This window comes from Sitodiplosis mosellana, unplaced genomic scaffold (assembly GCF_009176505.1).
Source record: "Sitodiplosis mosellana isolate CC-2019 unplaced genomic scaffold, AAFC_SMos_1.0 Smas_scaffold_1, whole genome shotgun sequence".
NCBI lineage: Eukaryota > Metazoa > Arthropoda > Insecta > Diptera > Cecidomyiidae > Sitodiplosis > Sitodiplosis mosellana.
In genome coordinates, this window is record NW_022595244.1 from 7445164 (window position 1) to 7469529 (window position 24366).

The 24366-nt window shown below is 36.6% G+C and overlaps 4 protein-coding genes across 10 annotated transcripts in view; 1 reads left to right on the top strand and 3 right to left on the bottom strand.

The window, feature by feature from the left end:
- Positions 1-127: 127 nt before the first annotated feature.
- On the bottom strand, positions 128-1270 carry LOC129573333 (3-hydroxyacyl-CoA dehydrogenase type-2-like). The gene is made up of 3 exons (XM_055453733.1): positions 1121-1270; positions 722-1051; positions 128-633 (listed from the first exon to the last, which is right to left on the bottom strand). The coding sequence occupies exons 1-3, from the start codon at positions 1127-1129 to the stop codon at positions 202-204; spliced, it is 771 nt and encodes a 256-aa protein (XP_055309708.1). The 5' UTR covers positions 1130-1270; the 3' UTR covers positions 128-201.
- Positions 1271-1508: 238 nt separating this feature from the next.
- LOC129573274 (probable serine incorporator) lies at positions 1509-4523 on the bottom strand. Of its 3 annotated transcripts, none has more exons than XM_055453676.1 (6): positions 4247-4523; positions 3341-3881; positions 2914-3248; positions 2667-2787; positions 2050-2173; positions 1509-1970 (listed from the first exon to the last, which is right to left on the bottom strand). In XM_055453676.1, exons 1-6 carry the CDS (start codon positions 4280-4282, stop codon positions 1832-1834), a joined length of 1296 nt encoding a protein of 431 aa, XP_055309651.1. In that variant the 5' UTR covers positions 4283-4523; the 3' UTR covers positions 1509-1831. The 3 variants fall into 3 exon arrangements, with proteins under 3 accessions (XP_055309651.1, XP_055309639.1, XP_055309644.1); XM_055453664.1 differs by having other exon boundaries at positions 2050-2221; positions 4247-4514; XM_055453669.1 differs by having other exon boundaries at positions 2050-2212; positions 4247-4507.
- Positions 4524-5148: 625 nt separating this feature from the next.
- LOC129573307 (aspartate aminotransferase, cytoplasmic) lies at positions 5149-10393 on the top strand. The gene is made up of 5 exons (XM_055453698.1): positions 5149-5714; positions 8006-8296; positions 8379-8596; positions 8679-9138; positions 9258-10393. The coding sequence occupies exons 1-5, from the start codon at positions 5603-5605 to the stop codon at positions 9398-9400; spliced, it is 1224 nt and encodes a 407-aa protein (XP_055309673.1). The 5' UTR covers positions 5149-5602; the 3' UTR covers positions 9401-10393.
- Positions 10394-12385: 1992 nt separating this feature from the next.
- Positions 12386-24366, bottom strand: part of LOC129573246 (putative uncharacterized protein DDB_G0292292) — a 70099-nt gene continuing 58118 nt past the window's right edge. For all 5 annotated transcript variants that reach the window (XM_055453628.1, XM_055453618.1, XM_055453634.1 and 2 more), the window contains 2 exons: positions 15030-15286; positions 12386-14577 (listed from right to left, as the gene is read on the bottom strand). In XM_055453628.1, the coding sequence (XP_055309603.1) occupies positions 12828-14577; positions 15030-15286 (2007 nt within the window). In that variant the 3' untranslated portion in view covers positions 12386-12827. The remainder of the gene's footprint in view (positions 14578-15029; positions 15287-24366) is intronic.

A 24366-nucleotide genomic window follows, 5' to 3' on the forward strand; every position in this document is an offset into this window, starting at 1 on the left:
ACTATGAATGATGAAATTTGTATAAATGGACGTGTAAATGGAATTTTTTTCAATTTAAACGCTCTTTACGGTCTATTTAAATACTAAGAATTTACAAAATACTTTGGGATAGATGGAAAAATACATATTTTTTTATTATCAAATTGATTTTAAATTTTATTTTCTATGACTAACGTCCCACATACAATCTATTGAATCAATTTACAGATTCATTTGAATTCCGCCGGACACTTCAATGGTGGTTGCGTTTATGTATGGATTTGTTACAATTGATTGTACAACATGGGCGAATTCATCTGGATCGCCGAATCGTTTCGGTGAAATGATACACTCTTGTGAAATGGCTTCGGTTGTTTCGCTTGGGATATAGTCAAGCAATGGTGTCCTAATAAAACCAGGTGCAATCGATACAACACGAATTCCTTGATCGCTCAGGTCAAGTGCCAACGGTCGTGTCATACTGTGAATGGCTCCGCATGCTGCGGCAAGTGCCGTTTGACCCAAAGTTCCTCTGAACGCTTCGGTACCCGATGTATTCACAATGACACCTCGCAGGCCATTTTCATCGGGCTCATTTTTACCAATCAGTCCAGCCGATAGTCGAATCACATTGAATGTTCCCAAAACATTTGTCTGAAAATGTACACAAAAACGGGGTGTTTATCATCAACATTCAACTTGAAGTTTGCGTATTTTGTTCAATTTTTCTGTTCCAACATACCTTCAACACTTTCTCAAAGTCATCTAATTTCCTGGGTGTTTTTGCCCTGAAATTGTATGTAACATGTGCATCGGCCAATCCAGCGCAGTTCACAAGAATATCCAATTTGCCGTACTTCTTTGATATTTCTTCAACGAGATTTTGAACATCCGTCTCGGACGTCACATCGGCTGGTATGTAATGTACATTCTCTCCGATTTCTTTGACTATCTCCTGGCCATTGGATGTTGGCAGGTCACAAAATACCACTTGAGAGCCTTTCAACGCGAATCGATTGGCTGTAGCACGACCAAGTCCAGACGCACCACCAGTCACTAAAGTCACCAAATTCTGATCGAAAAAACAGAGCACTTTACTTTTATTGTGTTTCTAATCAAACAGGAGAATCCGTTTACTTACCTTAAACATTATTAAACTGTATTTATTTTTTATTGAAATTTATTTCTATTTTTTAAATGCCAAAATAATTCCATAAATGCTCAAAATACTTCGTCTGATCGAATTCGTCTGTTTCAACTAGGTTAGGTTAGTATCGGCATTTGACAGCACGTTGTTCGCTGCAAACACAAACGCACACCAACAAATGTCATTTCGGTTTTGTCAAATGAATGAGAATGCTTGTGTTATCGTTATTGTCAGCAATTGTTTGAGTCGGTTGTTTGACACGAAAAAAAGGAAGAAACGCAAGTTCAATGCCCCAGATAATCCAAACAAAGCATGCATACTTTGAATCATGTTCCAATTTTTCCTTGGAAAAAAATTACCTTCCAGAGTAAAACGCAACGTGTATGGTTCACACTTAACTTTATTAGAAGGTTTACAAATAAATGAAAAGTACATTAAGTGTGACTTTTTAGATCGTTCTTTTTTTCTGTTCTCCCTACTTATGTCAAAACATTGATTGTAATGCTTATAATAATAAATTGAATTGAATAAGTTCAACTAAAAAAAATCCATTTCTTAATTTCCAATAATGACATACATTCAGTTTCATTTTGGTTAAACTGTTCTATGGTGATCGTTTTAAGCTGTATATTTAGTGTAATGTATGCGATTTAAGCATAAAAAAAATGGTATAGCATTTGTTCATAATCTCAAATATTCAGTACTTTATTCGAAGATACGATCTGTTAATACGATTGGTGCGATCAATGACCATCCGTACAGGCCAACACATGCCCAGCTGGAAACGATTTTAATCCACATTGAAGCTGCATTCGTGTTCAATGTCTCGAGTTTGGAATTTGGCCTTGAAAGAATGAAAAAAAATCAATTTATTTTTCATCCACGTACCGAATCCACTTCTTCATCACAGGTTCAATACTTACTGGTACCAATTGGTAAGCGTCATCATAATGTAGAGTGTGGCAGCAACGAATACGACATGGAACAATGACCAAGAATAAGCGACTCCATTCTCCTCATTATCATAAACTTTAGCGCCATTGTCACCTGAATCGATCGGTTTGTGAGACTCTCCACTTTCTTTGGCTGTTAATACTTGGTTAATTTAATCAATTTGGAAATGACAGAGAAAAAAAACGTATGTGTTTGTATTTTTTTCGCGCAGTTTGAACAAAATATATGGAGCGAACGGGAGAAGAAAGAGAGAGAGAGAGAAATGTTGAGAGTTAGACAAAGAGAGAATTTCTTTTTCTGTTTGATTTTTTTTTTGACGACACTGATTTTGGTTAACAGTTGACTATGACATTCAGTTAGTAATTGTTACATAAAATACACCAAGAATGACATGAATGATTTGGCCAAAACTCTATCGATGCTCTAACGCATGCTGAACCAGCCCAAAACAACAGGGTCTATTCTAATAAGCGCAATTTTGATGATGAACGATTTTTCTTTTCACTCTCCATGTATTTTCTTTTTCATTCTGAATGAAGCGAACATAACATACATAAAACGAGCATGCACATGCTAAATGACCTACCTTGCTTTTCAACATCGGGCACTGTTAGCTCCGACACCTTCGATGCCGATTTTAATGAACTGTAGAGCAAGCAAACCATCCAAATTATCATACCAACGATGCTGGTTTTGTCAATTGTAATCTAAAATGTGTGTCCGAGTTTCAGAATTTAAGTTGCAAAAAGTAAATGAAAAAATCTCATTAGAAAATCTTTGTGTGAATTGAAATTTCTTCGCAAATCAATGGAGAAATTAACGGCATATTTTACCTTGCTGCTACCTCCAGATGGGAAAATTTCCGAATGGCATTTTTCGTTGGGATTGTTAGAGAGAGCCGACCATGTCAAGTAAACGACATACAATGTGACAACGGAACTTTGAAGCAGTCCCGATCGTGAAATACGTTCTTGCACCTGGGGCATAATCGAGAGGATGCTAACACATAGGCAAAGTACTAAATTGAGCGAAATCAATGCTATGTTAACACCGCAGTTGTAATAGGTGTACAACAGTGCAATGCCAGTAATTGCTACAACATACTGAATGGCAGTAGCGGATAACAGAGCACAGTACCAACCACGTGACTCATTTTCCTCGTAATTGGCTGTAAGATAGAATTTCGCATTATATAAAAATTATGGTGCATAACAAATAATCAGATGGAATTAAAAGATTTGCATGTGTGCGATTACTCACCAACCCAAGTCTCGGCCCAACTGTGTGCAAAATCGACCAATAGCACAAGTTGAACGAGAATAAATATGACGCCACCGATCAGCCCAATCGACATCCAGATTGTACCAAATTCGCCATTCGGAATGAAAAAGGCTCCAACCGCAATTGCAATTACAATCAAATATTTAATGCCCCAGAAACCGTTTTGAATGCCAGCCCGTGCATCACGTGATGATTGTGCACCGATCATTATAACCGCCATCAGAGCAAAGAAGCAAGCAAACGCAAAGCAGATACGATAAACGGCCAAATATCCAACAGCCACCGAACAGTCGGCCGTCACTTCACTGGGTATAAAATGTGATGAGGTTGACGTGGAATTGGCGCAAAACGGGACTTTTTTCAACCAATCTTGCAGCCCGGGCGCTAGAGCTATGCCAGAGATGATTGCTCCGATGAGCAACATAATTGCATACATCAATCGTGTGGATGTGGAATTTCGGCATGACGGACATGCTGCACAGCACAACGAACAAGCAGTGCCGGTACAACAACAAGCCAGCTATGAAAAAATAAAAATAAAAATTCAAACACAAACGAATACTAAGTTATCACTTCGTCATAAAGATGAATCATCCGTCTGAATGACATTAAGTAGTATCGATTTTTCACACTGTACAATTACGCATTGGTGTGTGTGTGTGTTTGTGTTTTTCTGTTCAATTTGGCTAAATTTAGACAAACATTCATTGCATTAATTGAATTAGATACGAAAACATGATAAATGCATAAATCCATAAAAGTTCGAATGATATCAAAACAATAATGCGCAATTCCTTCATATATGATAAAGAGAGAAAAATGACATCTGGTCTTTGTACATTTTTAATGCTCTGTCTGATTTTTTTTTTCTCTATTTTTCATTACCTGTGCAACTGATGCGAGGCCCAAAACGGCTCCCATTCTATTGTTTTATCCGTAATAAATACTTTTCTGCCAATAGCAATCGTCTATAGTGTGCACCAACCGAGAATTTTGTCTTCGACGAAAAAATGCAATGAATTTTTTTCTTCTGTCTATCGTACAGTAATAGAAATATGGACGCAGTTCACACTGGAGTTTGTTCGACTGACATTGATGTTGTTTTTATTTTGTACCTCTCAATGTTTTCCTCTTTCTTGACTCGTCGTTCCAGTTTCCATGCGGTTTCATTTTGACAAAGATGGCGCTGGCTGCGACCCACTGCTTTCAATTGTGCTAGAATATTTGTGTTGTTAGACTTTCAATTCAAGTGGATACTCAAATCTGTGGGTCTGATTTGATGAGAGAGAAAAAAGCACCTGGAAATCCAATGTATAATTAGGCTGGAGAAAGCGATAAGCTAAAATTGATGTTTACTTTATTTAGTCAAAAATGTTTGTGGAAATGTTCCATTTCAAATTGAGCGAAATATATGAATGATAAGCTCTTGAAACGTCTGCACATTTTTGTTGTTGTCTTTTCTCGCTCGTCTTGGCAACAAATCGCTGCCAAATTGACATATCGCTTCGATTGCAAAAATATAAATTAATCATCCCATTGAATTCACTCATGCATCACTAAAAGCGTTACAAATGATGGCGTAATCAAAATTGTTCATCGGTTACCGCTTATCTAATCAAAACAAAATTGTGTTGAGCGATTGAGCGATTGAGCGATTGAGCGATTGAGCGATTGAGCGATTGAGCGATTGAGCGAGTCGAGTGTATGTGAAAACTACTTGAAAAATGTTCAGCCCGACGAACCAATACATACAATCGTCGTACAAACACAAACTGTCAAACAACAGCGCAGATAAGCACTTGTCGTATAAGAATACTATTTGCATGTATAGAAAATTGCTTGAATTTCCAGCAGCTGACCTGTCTATGTGTGTCACATTCACATTTTGCATAACAAAAATTTCATAAGTTTCGTCTCGCAACAATTTCATCGCAATCATTTGTCGCTCTTCAGTTTTAATTTTCGCTTTGCAACTGAAGCAATCGTTTGCATCATATTCGTTTTTTGTTTCATTTTCATTTAGTTTTGGCTGGGTGAATTGAAATCTTTGGTACACGCTGCGTTGTTGTTGTTACTCTTCTTCTTTTTTACGCTTGTGTGTGAATTTTTGTTTTCATCTTTTTGATATAAAAAAAATAGATTCTGCTTTGACATTATATCGGGGAGAGAGTATTTCTCATTTGTGTCATAGATAGAGCGAGAGCGTGTACATTAACGTGAGATTATTGAACCGAAATTGAAATGGCCAGTATTTTTGCAAATGTTGAGGTCGGACCCAAAATTGAAGTGTTTGCATTGAACAAGCTTTATGTGGAAGACACGAGCCCAGTTAAAGTTAATCTAGGCGTTGGAGGTAAGTTGTTTACCTCAATTTAAGTGTGATTTCGTTTAATTCATTCTTTTTATGTCGACCTAACCATGTTGTGCACTGAATTTGAATGACAAAATCGAGCTGATTGTGAAATTTTTCAGAACTGTCAATATTTTTTTGTCTGAAAATTGCATGAAATTAGTTGAATAATTTATATGCATGGGACACATAACACGAACGGAAAATCAGAGGTCATAGTCAAGGTCATCTATAGTCTAGTTATTAATATATGTGTGATTTACGCGGAACGAATATGTCTCTTTGGATCGATTTTATTTCTTTTCACTCTCGTCACACGTTCGGTTATGTAACCGGATCGGTTTGATAGAAACAAATTAGTATTTGCCGGTTTCACTTGACTTGACTTGCCATTTTAATTGTTACAGCATACTTTTGAAGAGCCTTATAAAAAAAACTCATTTAGATAATCTGCAAAATGTCACATGTATCGTATTAAATATCATAGAGAGAGAAAAAAAATGGAGGGCGATATGCGAGCGTAATTTTTTTTCATTGGTTTCTATTGCCATCAATTGCTGTTAATTATTATGAATGTGAGTCGAAACAGAGTCAAACACTCGTTATCCGTTCCACACAATAAATATTTACATATCGAACAAAACTCGAGCACATATATGTATGAATATATTCATATAGTAAATGGATTGACTTAGTTACAATGTGTGATTTACAGTACCAATTCAAATTCTCCACGCCTTATTGTCGACGTGTTGGTTCTCGCCAAGTAATTACTTATCGTTTTGAATACGGAATATCCGGAGCTGATTACATTGCACGACTTCGAAATGAGCTGATAATTAAACCCCTTGGTGACTTTTCACACGCAACAAGCGATAATTTTTACGGGAAAAATACCAAAGGAGACATTCGTTTGCCTATTTTTAGTCAAATCTCGCTCTTTAACATTTTCTAATCAATTTTGAATAATAATCGCGAAGCATTTCTCAATTTGTGCTACAAAGTGCCACAAAATGACTCTGTGACAGCTGATAAGAATTTTCTGCAAAGATCGACTCCGTTTAAGTGACAAATGTGAGAGAGCATTGCTTTTATTGTAATGCCAATGGTTGATTCCTCAAATCACTAGACACAATGAAATTAATTAATTCAATTTTTTCGTCCATTTAAACCAAGGGGCAGAGCAGTACTAGAGTAATTCTTCTAGTCCAACGTAATTCTGAAATAATTCACAGTAATTCCTCAGAAACGTCAGAACAAATCAGGAGGAATTACTGTGAATTACTTCGGAATTACTTTGGACTAGAAGATTACTCTAGTACTGCTCTGCCCCTTGGTTTAGACGAAATTGTCCCTTGCAATTCATACATGTCATATGACTTTGCCATCAAAGAATAAGCGGCAACTTTCAACTCGTCTCCACTTCCATTGGATTTCAACTGTCAAAGTGTATCTAATGTAATGGAAACTAAATGCAAGTGGAGACGGTGTGTAAAAAATAGTATAGAAAAACTTTTAAAATGGGGAAGGTTCTTTGTTGATAACAACTGTCGAACGCTCAAACATTACGTCAATGAAAAATGATAAGATATTGACTTCAAAGTGGAAATAGCCCGGTTAATTGCTAACAGTTTGTCATTTTTGTCGCTGTTCGGGTGAAAGTCTTTTTCAAGAACGAGACTATAACGCACGATTGACGATACGTTCACACGCAAATCAAAGTATTTTTTTTTTCCTTCATAAGACGGGTGGAAAAATAATAGTGGCATAACATATCACATCTTTTGAATAAAAATATTGTCTATGACGTATTTCACTTTTGATACTACATGTCTGCTGGATTTAATCTGTTTTTGAAGGGAAAATTGCCATTTAAAAATCATTGGAGAACAGTGTACAGTGTACACTGAAACAACGATTGCTTATCAACTCATTCAGAAAATGATGTTGTTTACAAACTTTACGTTTTTTGATTAAAAAAATATAAAATTAGAGAAAATATGCGCATTCATTGTTATAAATGCTGACAAACAGTTGAGATAACAATGTTGTTGTTTATTGCAATGTAACGGAATTTCTAATTTCAAGTGTCGTTTGTATTTTTTTTTTTCATTCTGGTTCCGTCTATAGACGATTTTGAAAAACGAAAACTCTAATTGAAACGTCTCAAATTGTAGGAGTCAAAAGTCAGTACAGGCCGAAAACAACTCTTAATAAAAAATAATAAGAAGAAAAATATTCTCTTCTACAGCAAGACACTAAGGTTTAAATACATTTTTTTCTCAATATTCCAGCCTATAGAACACCAGATGGTCGCCCATGGGTTCTCCCCGTAGTGAAGAAGACAGAAATCCAAGTTGCTGAAAGCGAGAATATAAATCATGAGTATTTGCCGGTGACTGGTTTGGAAAGTTTCACAAAGGCATCGGTTCGATTGTTGCTCGGTGAAGAATCGGCAGCCGTCAAAGAGAACCGTGCCCATGGTGTACAAGCATTGAGTGGCACTGGAGCATTGCGTTTGGGCGCTGAATTTTTGTCACGAAAATTGGGCCGCAACGTTGTTTACTACTCGGACCCAACATGGGGTAGGTTTTTTTTAAACAATCAATATACTTTCGGTACCATAAAATCGAACTGCAAAATAATAATTCCATTTTTCTTTGTCAGAAAATCATCATAAAGTATTTTCTGGCGCTGGTTTCACTGATATCCGCACTTACAGATATTGGAATGCGGAAAAGCGTGGAATCGATATCGATGGATTGCTCGACGATTTGAAAAATGCTCCCGAAGGTGCTGTCATTATTTTACACGCTTGTGCTCATAATCCCACCGGTTGCGATCCCACACAAGAACAATGGAAACTTATTGCTGATGTTATTGAGGTGCTTATTGCTTTCAATTTCACCCGAACTGCCATTATTTGAAGAAATCAAAAGCATAAAACTTAATCGTTCTTTTTCACAGAGTAAAAAATTGTTCCCATTCTTCGATTCGGCTTACCAAGGATTTGCAAGTGGTGATCCAGTACGTGATGCATTCGCTGTTCGTTATTTTGAATCGCGCGGTTCTGAATTGTTCTGCGCTCAATCATATGCCAAAAATTTTGGTTTATATTGTGAACGAGTTGGTAATTTGACGGTGGTGCAAAAGGATGCAGCAACCACCGCTGCCGTTCTTTCACAATTAACATTAATCGTTCGTGCCATGTACTCAAACCCACCGGCATTTGGTGCACGCATCGTTGATGCCGTACTCAATGACCCAATTTTGCGCAAAGAATGGTATGAATGCATAAAAATCATGTCGAATCGTATTATCAAAATGCGTAAAGCCCTGTACGATGAGCTCGTTCGCTTGGGTACACCCGGCACATGGAACCACATTGTTGATCAAATTGGAATGTTTTCGTACACAGGATTGAATGGTAAGTGTGAGAAACAATAAATAAACTGTCGAAAATGCCCAATGGAATTTACGTTTTCCCCAACTAATGAATTGAAATGTGTGCGATTTTTTTAAATCCTGTTTTCAATTTCATTGCAGAAAAACAAGTGAAGCTCTTAATTGATAAATTCCATATTTATTTATTGAAAACGGGCCGCATTAGTATGAGCGGTTTGAATGAGAATAATGTCTCACATGTTGCCAAAGCTATTCACGAGGCTGTTACAACGATTCCAAATTAAACACCCGAATAAATGCCAACCAGTCCAAATAAATAGACACAACAACAACAACAACGACAACAAACACATCAGCATTCAACAACACTCTGCTGCTGTGCACACTTCAATACATTTTGTGCAGTGCATAAAAGTGGATGCAATTGTTGTGTTTTTCTCTACTTTCTTTCATAACAGAATTTTTTTTTTAATGGGATCAATTCTATATTTATTGAATCGCATTCACAGCACAATAATAACGAAAATATTGCATTTTAACGAATTTCCACTTAGCTGGAGAGATAAAATATTGAACACGAATTTTTCCCTGGCTTATTTTTGTTAGCATTTCAATTGATAATTTTTAATTTTTTTTTCTGCTGTTATTGTTAATAAATGAGCAGCTTTTGATCGGATTTTTAAAATAAAACCCACACACTCACACATAAAAATTCACCATTCAAAAAAGCATGAAAAATAATTTTATATATTCTGTAAATACTCTATTTTTTGTGTAAGTGTGTTTGAGAATGCACTAAATTATTTTTGAGCCCTGGTTTTTTTTTTCATTTTGATGCTCGATAGAAAAAAAAATGTTTTTTTTTGCATTTAAATCGAACATTTAAATTTAGTTATGGAAAAAAATCACCCAAAAAAATAGAAAAAAACTCTGTTGATAATTGAACCATGTTATATTTTGTAGAAATGGAGCACGCTTCGTGCGAATTTACATATATAGGTGCTAATTGTAGCAAATAAAATATTGCAAATATGTAGAGTTAAACGAAATGTTAAAGTGCAAAGCAATGTCAACATGTTGATTTTCACATTTATACAACATGCAACTGTTTCAGCATAGATGCAATTCATACAATCACCCAATAAAAACAAACATAAACATTGACTCTGAACAAAATGTATCAATCAAAAATAGGACTCAGACAATATATACAATACTTACCCAATCTTAAGAAATTGTTTTGGACAAAATAAAAATGATTGCATTTGAAACTTTAACCGTTTGTCGTTTTCTTTGTTCTGTTAATTTTTGAAAGTGTCGAAATGTATTTTTCCATTGAAATTTTAACGCCAGCGCACGGTGATTAATGTTTTGTAACATTAAGATAACTGGAGCCGCAGCGGAAAAGCCATATTGTCTACTTGAGTAAGCCATTCATTCACACACATTACATGACAATTGAATCTTTGTTTCGCAACACCCAGACGCATCTTGAATTTTATGCAAATTCATTGTCTTCAGTTCGTTCAAAAGGAAAGCGGCTCGTGTTTTTACTGCACATTTTCCATGCTCTAATGTTTTTGAACATCGCTCTAAGCACTAATATAATTACCATCGAAACAATTCCGGGTTCACTTGGTACACACACTTAATTCAAGTACTCAGCATTCATTGCTTTTGATTTTCGGTGCAGCTATCTCATACTTATAAAGACTATTCACCGTTTATGTAATTCATTCCATACTTGCACATAGTTTTCATATGCAAATTTTATGGATTCAAGATTTTTATCGCGTTAGTAATTACTCGTGCTCACTTATTTGAAAATTAAAGTGCAACAACCAAAAGGAAAAAACAAATATCCAATACAATGAACGTAAACACCGTGTGAAGTTATCTCGAGATATCGCATTACCACTTCGCACGCAAATACGTACACCGTATTATAACATTTCGCGAAACAGATAACCTGGCTGTAATGAGTCATTAGCAATGGGCATATATTGGTTCATTAATTTTATTTAATTATCACAAAGATCCGCAGATAGTGGAATAACGATCAGAGCACACATGATTTCACGTACTTACGCAATATTTGCTGTTTATTTTTCGCAAAATATTTCACATCGCGTCACTCGGCAGGCATTTTATGCATCCGAAAATCAGTGGGAGAGAAATAAATTCGGCGACGAAAATTCATTGACTGTTAATTATGTGTAAGAGCCCCATGAATTGAATAATTTATTAAATTGTTTTTCGGGATAAGTGTCACGCAACCCATAAAATCAATTGATCTACCGTCTGCCTTGGAAAATCACATAAAATAAATGAAGCGTGTTTGTTGAATGTCTGGCTTTCGGTTTTAGCTAAAAATTGAAACATTCGCCAAGACAGTTGGGTGGGCGAAAGAGTGGGATAGGGCGTAAAGCCAACATGAAACTCCTTTTATCTGTTTGTGTTTGTCTTTCAATGCGTCTCATGCATAAAGAATGAAGCTTGGTTCGATTGCGGTAGGTCGGCAACACAACAATGCATGCCTTTTGATGTGGCTCTTGCCTCATATTCATATCGACGGAGTGAGAGCGAGAGAGAAAAAGTTCCACATGTCGTTATAAAATACTTGGCACCGAAAATTGCTTGCCAAAACCTTTCCCAACATTCAGCTCCGAAAGTTTCCGAAAAAAAACACTCACTCACTCTCCCTCGTTCTCTCTCTCACTGACAAGTCTTGACCCAGTTTCAATATGAAAACGATCCTTGAAAAGTTTCCAATTCCAATTGCTTTCATGACAAATGCATCACAATAAATGCATTTCAAAATGTTTCACATCGGCTTTTATTCTCTCCCTTCTTCTGTCGCTCTCTCTCTCTCCCTTTCTATCTCGTTCTCGCTCCCACTCTGAACGGTTGACAAAAAAGAAATTCCACTGAAATTGACAGTTAAGAACTTTGAAATGCTAACGCATACGACTTTTCGCATGTCAAATTGTTGGCCTGAAGACGTGTTTCGGAGAAATTTTGTTTTGCCTTATGTGTTGTATAATCCTCTTGGATTTTTCATCTCATATTCCATGGGTTTATTATTTTTGCCAAGAATATATTTGCTCATCCGAAGTTTTAGGAGAGCATACATTAAGTACTTACCTCTTTGAAAAACAAGAGCGGTTTTTCTAAAACTCTCAAAAGACATAAATTCTCCATTGATATACTCAATGGAGCGTCACTCATCGGACCACCGTCCTCTGTGATGTTATTAGAAAGCATGCTAATTTTTATCAAAAAGTGCATTTATTAATCAAATAATAATGTTCCATACATCGATTTTCATTGGATCTTCAACAGAAAATGTGTCTTCGTAACTTTTGCATAAAACTATCCAACTTAAATGTATAAAGTATAACAATGATCAGCCTTGGAACGGGCGTTGATGCATATTTTCTTTGTTCAAATGAAGAAGAAGAAAAAACCATTCTCTCACTCCATTAAATTCCAATATTGTCTGATATATATATGATCAAAGACTTATTGTTTTATCACTTAATAACAACGCAAATATAAAAATTTATTGGAGCAACATCAGCAGCAACATTGGATTTGGCGATCCATAAAAATCGAATAAAACCCACGCTGCTATTGCTCATCTCTCATTTCGCCTGTTATTGTGAAATTATTTGTATGTTATAAATAAAGTATTGAATTAGATGACAAGTCTCAAACAAGTGTGCCAATATGCAATAGGCCATCTTCACCGAGCGAACTGAGCCCCGTGTCAGAGGAGTCTGCATCTTTATAAAAGCCATTTATCAGTTTCTTTGGTCCGACTTTTGCGCAATTCGCCATCGCCGATGGATTGATATTCACATTATGGTTGAGATTAATGCTATTGCTGCTAGTTAAATTACTAATGGTGCGGTTTGAATAGATGTTGTTGTTAGCGTTAATGTTGTTGTTGTTGTTGGTGGTGGTGGTGTTGTTGTTGTTGTTGATATTTCTTTGGTCGGTTGATTGCATAAAATCGCCATTAAATGTATCCTTTTGGAAGAATAACGGAGCCTGGCTGAGTATTACGTGATCGGGCACAAGAAACGATTGATTTTTGGCAACAAATACAGCGTTCGATGGCATCGGAACGGGGACCATCGTTCGTTCAACATTCGGCGGTGGTGGTGGCGGTGCCGCTGACTGTATTTGATTGCACACGGTGGTGGTTCGCTGTTGAGTTTTTGGTATGGTGCCGGAGTAGGTGTTTTTCGCATTGATTGGTGTGTTTTTCTTAAGAACGGATGAAATTAGTTTTGGTAGTGTGCCAGTTCGCATGGAGTTACTGGGAATTGCCACCGTTGGCATTTGATTTGTTTCAGGCGATGGATGTGCCGAAGGCACAGGTGTTGGTTGCTGTTGTGATGTGTTTTGTTGCATTTCTTGAAATTCGTCCACGTTACTGCTGTGAATTTGTATTTGATGGCTGGGCACCTGAATTACGTTCTGGTTTGTACAACCATCAATCTCGAGCGTTTCCAGTTCTTTGCTCAACTCTTTAACGATTTGCGATTTTGTCATTAGCATTCGTTGCGATTCATTCAGTTCGTGTTCCGTTTTCACCAGCTCCGTATTACTGTTCTCAATGTTTGAGTTAATTTGGTCGAGTACTTTTCGCATTTCGACTTCACTCAAACTCGGATCATCGACTTCATATTTACGAATTTTCGCATTTAATCGCACCAACAGCTCTTCCTCTCGTTGAATGTGTTTATTGATCGCAATCACCTTCTCGAGCAGTTCAATTTGTCCCGCTAAATGCTCATTTACATTTAGCGGTTTACGTGCATTGTCAGAATCGGTGGCGGCGACGATAGTGTCGTTGGTGGCGGCAGCATCAACTCCCGTACTGTTTACCTTATCTTCATGCGACTTCTCCATTTTCGCACAAAATTCCTTGCGACTCTCGTGCTCGGCTATTAGTTTTGCCTCACGACTTGTTGCCCCCTCTGCCAATTTCATTGCTGATTGCTTTTTCTCTTTTTTCCCTTTCTTCGTCGTTAGACGTTTACAAATATCCTTCAATGATTTCGTATCCATTATTTTGGTCTTTGCGATGCCGGTGCTCTTTCCATCATTGTTGTTATCGGTGCTGCTTGAGCTGCTGCCATTTGTTAATGGAGATGAAAGAGCGGGCGATGTTGCAATATCTTCGGTATTTACGCCGCTGTCGCTGTTTCCAGGTGTCGTTATTGCTTTATCGATTTCATCATCGATGATGCCGTTGGCACCGTTGTTATTGTTCTTCTCACCACACTCTTCGTTTCCAACAGCTCCTCCGTCAGCTTCTGTGCCACCAACCTTGTACAAACCATTCAAATATGTTTCGAGCAAATAATTTTTACCCATTTTATTTTCAGCGTGACGACGGTGCGTGCGATGATGGTCATCCTCGTACTCGGCAATCTCATGCTCCCGGTCTCTGTTGGGATTTTCAATATCCCGGAAGATTAAGTGGAAACGATATGAAAAGAGAACGAAAAGAGAAGAAAAGAAAAGTTAGTCATCGGAATGAATGGATAAGATGCTTTAACAAATAAATTCTTTTTTGCAATCGTTCTTTTCGCGCCCGAGTTTCAGCCCCCCAAATCACAAAATAGAGTAATTAATTACTCAAATAAAAATGAAGCATGCCCACTGGCATTATGCTGCTGTATATCGGTATCGATAGATCTTGGTTGCCAAAAAGTATCCCTTCAAAATGCGCATGAGATTTTTTTTTAATTTTCAAAATGGATCTCTCTCGAAGAGGGAATGAAAGAACAAATGAACGAAAGTCTTATCTCCCGTTTCTTTTTCTTTGCTTTGTTTTGTTTCTTGTTTGCACAAAATAAACTACAATGCATCATCGATATAGGTATTTCCGATGCTTACCTCAATTTGGATAATTGATGTTGGATAGTTTCACCTTGTTCCAGTATTAATTTCATTAATTTCTCAATGGACGCTTTTGACGATTTCGGATGAACGGTTTTGGCATTCTTTGACGTCTTTGCTGTACGATGCCGACGCCGACGAACAATCGCACTGTCCGCTCGTGATATTGGACTCTCTCTTCCGCTGTCATAATCAACGTGATGTGAACGACTGCGTATATTATGCGAGTCAAGTCGACGTAACGTCAATCGAACCTAGTGGAAAATGGAAGAAAAACAATTTTTGTTAGCGTGATGGTTAGCATGAAATTCCTTCATCTAGATTAGAATCAATCCGATTTCCGAAACAAAATGAAACAAATTCGAAAGGGATATTGAAATCATTCAATCACTCAATAGATTTTTATGTAAGCTTTTATGCTTTGAAACGATTGAATTTCCAATTCTTAGGAGTAGCGTGACTGAAGTTTCCTTCGGAAAAATGGAACTCATCCTGAGTTTTGACTGAATCAAAAAAAAATTTTTATACAAACAGTTTCAATAGTTAAAAATTGTGTTTTTAGCGAAGGAGAGAAACAATTTCAATTCGATTTACGTAATATTTTCTATTTTAATCGTACCTTTGTCCAACTACGCGGACATGAAAAATTACAAGTACAAGCTATTGGGTACATTTTTCCTCTTGTTCTTCTCAGAAGAGCTTTTCTTTCTCGGAAAAATCAATTTTCTAGAAAATCATGGGAATATTGAACTTGCTACATGTTTTTTTTCTTCAGTATGAACAAATCGGTTTTCGTGGCTATTTCAAAAGACGTCATAAACATAATCAACGTTTTCCGGTCAAACAATTTGTCGACAAAACATTCCATCCCCTTTAAAAAGGGAAAATTTAGTTTTATTTTAGTTTTGGTTTTTTTTATTCCTGTGCTCATTGTGAATTTATCGAGCATATGATTGAATTTTTTGTCACAATCAAATCGACCACAAAATTATATCGCCGGAGTAAGCAAATTCAAGCGGTAAATCACTGAACATTTCGCTTTTGAGAGTAATACAAACATTGGCTATACATTGCATTCCGAGCATTGCAAACTGAAATTCCTGTTCAAATTCGTTCATTTGCGGAATGTGCATATTTTGTTACCAAATTCATGACGGAAAATGAACCGTATAAAATATGAATTCAATGGACTGAGTTCATTTGTGGTTTGAGTTAAATTGCCCTAGTTTCTTTGAATCACCACAGAAATTTCACTATCAAAAACCGTTTTTAATTGATAAAAACCATCTTTTTTTTCACGGAAAAGTACCAAAATAGATTTGGTGACTCCAACGATGTTTAATATATGACTTTGAACGTATTACGTGATATGAGTCAAGCCTAATGTTCTTATCGCTTGATAATATCATTTCTATTGAAATTCACATATTCTCTAGAAGCATAAAGTGAATCACGATTCCAGTTATGTCAAACCCCAACAATAACATTTAGTTGCTGATATTTTCTGTGAACGGCAAGTAGATTCTTCATTTTCTAAAATCGTCAATTCAAAAAGCTTCTACCTAGTTGTGTCTAGTCGAGTAAATATTTGGTAGTATTTTACATAATTTACATTTTTCAAACAAAGTCACAAGATCTCCCGGTGCTAACATTCGTTGAATAAAATGGCAATATTTGGAAAAACAAATCGAAATCAATGACAAAGCGTATGACATGATGAAAATGTGCGCTGTTTCAAATATTGTTTGTGCAAAATTGACAATGTTATCACAATTATCTGATTTATGTGAGTTTGCCCAGCGGCGTAACTTATTTGTGGGAATATTTCAAGTATTCATCAAAATGTGTTGTTATTTTTTAATCTTCATGTTCGATTCGAAACGGTCAAATTGCAGTGAGCTGTTAGTCGGTTAAATCGCGACTCAAAATTCCCATAGCGTAAAAATTGAATAAACTACGGCTTCATATACGATTCGTTGAAGTCTTGCAGTTTGTGAAAAGGCTTCGATGAAGTTACTTCAAGTGCAAAGAGTTTATAATTCAAAACAGTCCCGGTGAATTCTCAAGTCGATTGAAATAAAAACCGAAATAAGCACTGTGATTGTAAACTTTGAAATAAGTTGAAGCACGATTGGGTGGCTGAGAGAAAACAAGTCGAGAAAAATTCGATACTTTCGGAGAATTTCGGAAGTTTTTCTTCTTCATTGCATAAGAGTACTCGACAAAGAAGCAAGCGGATATTGTAAAAAGCATTTTTGCTACAGTGAAAGTCGTAAAAAAATATATAAAGTTGAATAATTTGTTTGAATTAGAAAATATCCATCACAGCAGAATAATCAGAGTTATAAAATCATATTTTTTTGCATGATATTCGCCTATGATCTTAGAGCAAACAAATGACTTTGGCACAACATTGATCAATATCGCATTTATTTTGATTACAAACGGGCGTGTTGGAAAACGAAACATCGAAATTTATTCAATGTTCTGCTGCTGCTGTTTTCTATAAAAAAAGGAATTTGTTTCCAGTGCTGTCGCACAATAAAGTCAGTAATGCGTCGTTTCATTTCCGTTGCACAACAATGTATTTTCTCATTTTGTAATATTTTGCGAGGGTGGTCCGAATGTATGGAATTCCATGGCCGCTGAATGCTTTATCCGAAAGCATCACAAGTGAAAATACACAAAACACCATCAAAAATGGCGAAGCGAACATTTTTATTGATTTTGTCGAATGTGTTTTTTTTTCTTGGTTCATTGGGTCGTTGTTGCCAAAAAATTTTATGGCTCCGGACATATACTATCATTTATCCTTTTTTCGTTTATTGCAAAATCTGCGCCGCGAGTAAAAATTTATGCATTTTTATGAGTGAATGCGAAAGCTAATCGGTGTCCATATCGAAAGTGTTTCGCTCGTTACTTTTTTTTCTCGTCTCTACGAGTTACCATCTAAATCGTAAAAAAAGCGAAGAATATTCATTCAAATGGCTTAAGCCATTCGGTGCATACAAAACAGGCACGTGATTTAAAAACGAATTCCCGTTACCTTTACGATGGTGGTGTGCCGTTCCGACCTTCGGCCGAACATCATGCGGAATAAAGATGCTAGCGCAGAAAGTTTTCCGTGATAACAAATCGCATACAGCATGGCACACACACTGTTCTACTGCTGAAGACCGAAAAGCGACACATTTCTCTGCAGCGACTGTGTTTGTGTGTTTTTCTCTCTCGTTTACGACTGCCGTGAATTACAAAATCGAAGCAAAATTGGGCTTTTGAGTATATCTTCTTTCTATTTATTGCAACGAAGCATGCTCGGAATCTCTATTGGTCCGATGAGAGCGAGCCAGAATGGATTGTGTTTAGATGGTCCTTCGCAAATTCGTTAAATATTGTTCGATATATGAGTACGGTTATAAGCGCATTGGGAGTAAATTTTGGTACAAACGTCGGGATTGAAATGATAAGATTTGGATTTTGAATCCACACAAACATTCACTCTGGTTTGACTGAATTGTAATTGGATTGATTTCTATTACTCTCGCCAGTGTCTGTGTATGCATTGAATGTGGCTGACCGCAATCAGATTATTCCGTTCTTGATTCGGTTTTCACGCCTTTCATTCAAGTAAATTGATTTGACTTTGTTAACTGTGACTTCCATCGACACCACTGTGTGTACACTGTACACGCGCTGCCGTCTTGAGTACACTATAACTTGAGTTGGCTTGTTTGAAACCGTTTAAAACTTTGATTACTTTCAATGATGATTGGAACATGTTGCGCTACCATTTCGTTTTCGGTTAAAAGTCATTTCACGATTTGCATTTGAAGGGGAGAAAAAAAGCGAGAAGCACAATTTGACAGAAGTTTAGCGACAAATTGAATAAAAATTAAGACATGCTCGTGTTTAATGCTTCAAGTCATTGAAACTTGCAACTTATTTTTCATGTCTTTTGAAAGTCAAATTCATGCAAACAAAGACGACGACGACGATGAAGAAGAAAAGAAGTGGTGTGTTTGCCACGGAAAACTTGAAATCGATTTCTCAAGAATATTTGTGTCGCTGAGCATAAAAATGGGAATACAGATCTGTTACAGCAACAACCGAACATAAAATATTGTTCCCTAAAAACGTTATATGAATTTCCATCTAACGCGAGTGTTCATGTTAGTATTAGTATTAGTTCATGTTACACTCACATTGGATAGAAATTCATGTAACGTTTTTGAGGAACAATATCTTATGTTCGGTTGTTGCTGTAACAGATCTGTATTCCCATTTTTATGCTCAGCGACACATTTGCAGTGAGTACTATATAGTTGAAATTCTGGCTGAATGCATGTGCAATGACACGATAATGTATGGAGTGCTGTTGCTTTTTTTTACTCTCTCTTCAACTTTTCCTCGTCTTCAACAATTGGTTGGTGTTTGGTTGTCGATCGTTTTGCCATTCAGTGCATTTCACGTAACGTATTTATCCACATTGACTTATTCATGCTGTAAATATTATTTTTCATTCCCGTCAAACACTTTGCTGAAGTGCCACAAACAGACAACAGATACATATACATTCAAACCATAAGAATCATAGGAGCATTGCAACGACCATAAAATATATGTATTTCATCAAGTTTATCAAGCTCTTTCCAAGTTCATGCATAGTATTGAACTTTTGTTCAAGTTCTACCATCAAAATGTACAGTAAAATAATTTACGGGCACGACGTAAGATGGCGTTTTTTCTGGTCAAAAAAAAGTTGCAATATCCCTTTGATAAGAATACGGCGAATGTGCTCATAACACATATCAAATATCTGAGAAACAAAATACAGAAACTGTAACACGAAACGAAAGAATTGGGATCTCGTGTTAAAAACCGCATGTCATCGATTGTATTTTATACATGCTTATCGATTGGTAGTTGCGATGCTATGATTGTGCTAAAATGCATTGGATATGTGTATACGGTGGGTGCATTCATGACCGAAATGGAATGACGATGTTTTCACTGTGTTTACATTTTATTCGATGTTCGTAACTTTGAACAAGCCAACAACAGAACGAGGGGGAGAGTAAACTGGTAGAACGAACAAACGACCAACAACAACAGAAAAATGTAAAAGAGACACATAGAGAGGGAGAGGGAAAGAGAGACAGGAAAAGAGAAAAAAGAGAGAGAGATACGAGGATTTCGATTCAAATCTGTGGTGCATGAAATAACTTTTGGAGAGATAAGCCAAAGTGGAAGCAGGGACATTGGAATGGAAACAGGAGCATTTTTGGGGAGGACGATGCAAACTCAACACAGAGCTCACCGATAAAACTCCCGAACCGTACAAATGAGAGAATACATGAGTACATACACACAAGCTGAACATGGCTGAACACGTTCGATTTTATGTTAAATTCGAAAGACACCATCATTCACCAAATACGTCCTTTTCTCATTGCATTCGAATCTTTCAATATCATCGTTTATATAGTTTGGGGGCGATAAAAATGGATGTTTGCGGTGTATTGTTGGAGCAATACAGCAGCCCCACAGCGATGGAACCGAATTTTTTGAGCTAAAATGCAAATTGCACAATAAATCTGCAAAAAGGAAATTTGCTCTGAGCTACTCGCCAAAATTGCATTGAGAAATCATGAGACACTCGAATTATGAACGAAAAAAATATATATGTATGAAAATGACACAGTGCATAAAACACTTACGGTACATCACTATATTTCGGTAAGTCATTTGAACGGGCATTCCTTCTCTCTCTATAAGTCCAACAAACACATAGATGAAGTAGCTGGAATAGACACTGTGTAAGTGTACAAACGGCGCCATTTCTTTTGAATTTCTAATACATATTTTCGTTTTTCTCCTTCGTTTTTTCTCTCTCTTTCTCTCTCTCTCTCTCGTTTTTTTCCCTCTCTAACAAATGAACCATGTATCCCAACTAAATGGAAATTTTATACAATGCAAGTAAAACGGAGCATATTTTCCGAGGCGATAGATTAGAATTTTTGATAAAAACGGAGACAAGTAATAAAATCTCGAATATTTCAAGTTGGCAAAATTTTCGATACACAGTGAGTTTTTCTGTTGTTATAAAAATCAGAAAAAGAGAACAACAGAAAATCGGTGATAAATTAAAATGCGTTTGCCATGGCCTAAAATTGTTGGCTTGTTTACATGCTGCTTTTATTATCCATCTAATTATATACTTGAAATTCCGTATCTTCTTTGGAACGGAAGAAGAAGAAAAAACAATGTGTAGGCATTGTTGAATCTGGTCGTAAAAAGCATTTTTGCGTTTTCTATTAAATGTCGAGCTTAATTATCAGATTTTACTACGGCTTCTAGTAAATGAACAAAGGCCCGATATTCTCTGTATATGGAAAATTGCAAAAATGAGTATTTGCATGCTTTGAGGGCTTATATGATCAGATGCTGCTGCTGCTGCTGCTGCGACTGCCGTGAATGGAATTCTTGGCACAGTACGGCATCTTTGCTCTTCACTTTGCCAGAGCTTCGAATATGCTTGTAAGCTTTCGACATAATTCCGATGATAAAATGCAAAACTATCTCTTGTGCCAATCCACCACATTCACTATTCAAAAGCAATATTGTGTGGCATCGCATCCATTGTGAACTGGATTTTGCACAAACGACGCGCAATATAGACACGCGATTCTCCGATTTGTAGCAATGAAAACGTAACATTTAATGTGTGTTGTGGCCTCCCCATTTCTCTTTTCTTTTCCATGATGAATGAGTTGCGATTTATCACATTCAACAAATCAAACCATTGCATCCATTCAGCTAAAATGGTATAATTTCACTTCGGCTCCTTTTGTATCATGTGTTTGGGTTATATAGGACGCGAGCGCACAGAAAGAAGGTTAACGGTCTCGTTGTAGATGGTGGCCACATCCAAAAATGTAATGAAATCTCTCAATTTTCGCGATGCCACAGCAGCCAGATAAGAATTTCTTGTTCGATAAACACATCATATGTGTATGTTCCAATTTGTGTGTGTGTTCCATGTGTCTGATGATAAATTCTAGTTTCTGATTCGAATCAAACTACAGTTCAATGCTCATAAATGTGGTTTTGCATAAAACAAACATCAAATTCATTGCTTTTAAATCTCCGGCATTCTGGAAACAAAGCTTCGTTAAGACCCATCAACTTCAAGTGGTAAAATATCAGTTCATGCATACATATGTATTTACCATTTCTCGGTTGCAACAATTCAAATGCAAGTCAAAACATTTGGGTTTCCACTTACGGAGGAAAACATGCACCACTTCGCCAAACACCATGGATGTTCATTGTTCACCGAACATGGATGGATGAGAGACTGTTTTTGGCAAAACTAATACACTCTACGGATCACATTCAAGTCTAATTAAACAATGGCATGTTCAATTTATGTGAGTGAATGTTATTCGGTGAATATGCACTTCAGTCTGCTCCCTCACACACACACACACTCGCGCGCGCGTTGTGATGGAAATCAATGTTGATGGAGAGCAAACTTCGGGGAAATACCCAGACGTTGCCAGAGCGATAGTGCATTTATTTTCGGTTGGATCATAACTATACATTTTAATGTGCCAGTATTTGCATTCTCACTTTCCAATTGACTTGATATTCGATTTTACACATTATGTACTTAGCTAACGATAGTATTCATGTTTCTATTTCTCTCTCTCTCTCTCTCTCTCTCTCACTCCAGTCGACAAAACTCGAATAAATTTTAAGGTTACAACATAATCCGTTTGTTTGGCAATATTCAGGTATATATCTGGGATTCTCAATTGAAAATTACACGCATTTGCACACAATTCGGAATCGAAGAGCACACTTAAACACACACACACACACGCTTCCCAATTTCGAACATAAAGTTTTGCAAGTTCATTGAAGCAGCGAGACAATTCATGGATAGACTTGATCGTACTTAATGATTTTCCACTTATATGCGCAGATGCTCTATCTCCCTCATTATTTCGGTTTCTCAGCATGAAGCTTGCTGCCGACGATGATTCGAAACAGCAAACCAGGAGCATTGACATGGAACGTGCTGCAACTCCCCAATTATCTGTTTGGAAAATAAATTCGATTTTCCAGCCCAGTAAGAAAAAAAAAATACCAATTAGTTGATTCGAACGGTCACCATACCGTTCACCAAACCAAAATGCTGAAAAACAGATTTTCAATATTATATTTCGTGTCAACGAATTTTGTTTTCGTTTGCATCCAATCAAAGTGTTTTTGCGAGTATATTAAAAAAAATATATTTGAATATTTAACTTGTTCAAAAGTTTTTGTTGTTCAACGATCGATACGTTTGTTTAGAATTCTATAAAATTCTGAATATTTTCCGTTGCAAAAACTGGATTGAACAATATTTCCAATTCATAGAGATCTCATGCACAAAAAGCAATTTATCATAACGGAATTATATGGGATTTATGTAGGAAGTTGGAATAAAATTGATGCATCGCAATGTATATTGGTAAATCCTTTCGATCTACATCTCTGTCATTCCCGATGCTGTCGACAAAAACTCATTCGAATTCGAATTGCAAGCAAACTTTTGGTTCTTTTGTGTTCATCGCAAACACCAACATGAGCATATGTTTAAATTGAAATAGGAGCTCAACGTGAATGGACGACGAAAACAAATAAAGACACCGTCAGATTAAAATGTTCGAGAGGTACTTTGGCTGTCTTCAATAAATCAACTTTCGTTGGTTTTTTTTTTATTTCTTTCTTCTCCAAATCGATTTTCATTCTGAAACCAACATACGGTACGTGCAATGTAAATTTGCATATAGTTAGGAACGCAAATCATGCAGTTCCAATTGTGGGTCATCGGGTGCACAATTCAATTATTATTTGTGCACCATGCTCACTTAAACTGATGCCACATCAGTGATGTGCCCTGTCCACAAACACAAAAGAGAGTTGAATTGAATGCAAACGAACGATTTGAGCGTCTGTCGACAAACACAGTCACTCAATAAAATCAATTACGAAAGTTTGAGAAATGACAGAAAAAAATCGGTCTTTTCGTTTGCATTGCACCACCTGAGTGGAAAGTGTTATTTGGCACAATTTTGTATGTGTGTTTGCGAGTGGGTGAAAAAAGAGTCGAATACATTTTGGTCTTTCTCTATCGATAAGTTCCATTCGTAAAAGAGCATTTTGTTCTTTGCACAAAAAAAGACGTTGCGATTGCAAGCGCTATCATTTGTGTCAGTGGAAATTGTAATTTGATAGATTTCCCTTGTCAATTCTTCCGGATATATTTTAATTTGATTAAAAGATT

Bases quoted from the DNA above. Each gene is read 5' to 3' on its own strand.
- LOC129573333 (XM_055453733.1), bottom strand. The intron at 634-721 runs GTATGTTGGAAC...GTACATTTTCAG, and splicing joins ACTTTGAGAAAGTGTTGAAG to ACAAATGTTTTGGGAACATT.
- LOC129573274 (XM_055453664.1), bottom strand. From the start codon at position 4,282: ATGGGAGCCGTTTTGGGCCTCGCATCAGTTGCACAG. The intron at 2,788-2,913 runs GTAAAATATGCC...CACACATTTTAG, and splicing joins CATCTGGAGGTAGCAGCAAG to ATTACAATTGACAAAACCAG. The intron at 1,971-2,049 runs GTAAGTATTGAA...CATTCTTTCAAG, and splicing joins ACGCTTACCAATTGGTACCA to GCCAAATTCCAAACTCGAGA.
- LOC129573307 (XM_055453698.1), top strand. From the start codon at position 5,603: ATGGCCAGTATTTTTGCAAATGTTGAGGTCGGACCCAAAATTGAAGTG. The intron at 5,715-8,005 runs GTAAGTTGTTTA...TCAATATTCCAG, and splicing joins AGTTAATCTAGGCGTTGGAG to CCTATAGAACACCAGATGGT. The intron at 9,139-9,257 runs GTAAGTGTGAGA...ATTTCATTGCAG, and splicing joins TTCGTACACAGGATTGAATG to AAAAACAAGTGAAGCTCTTA.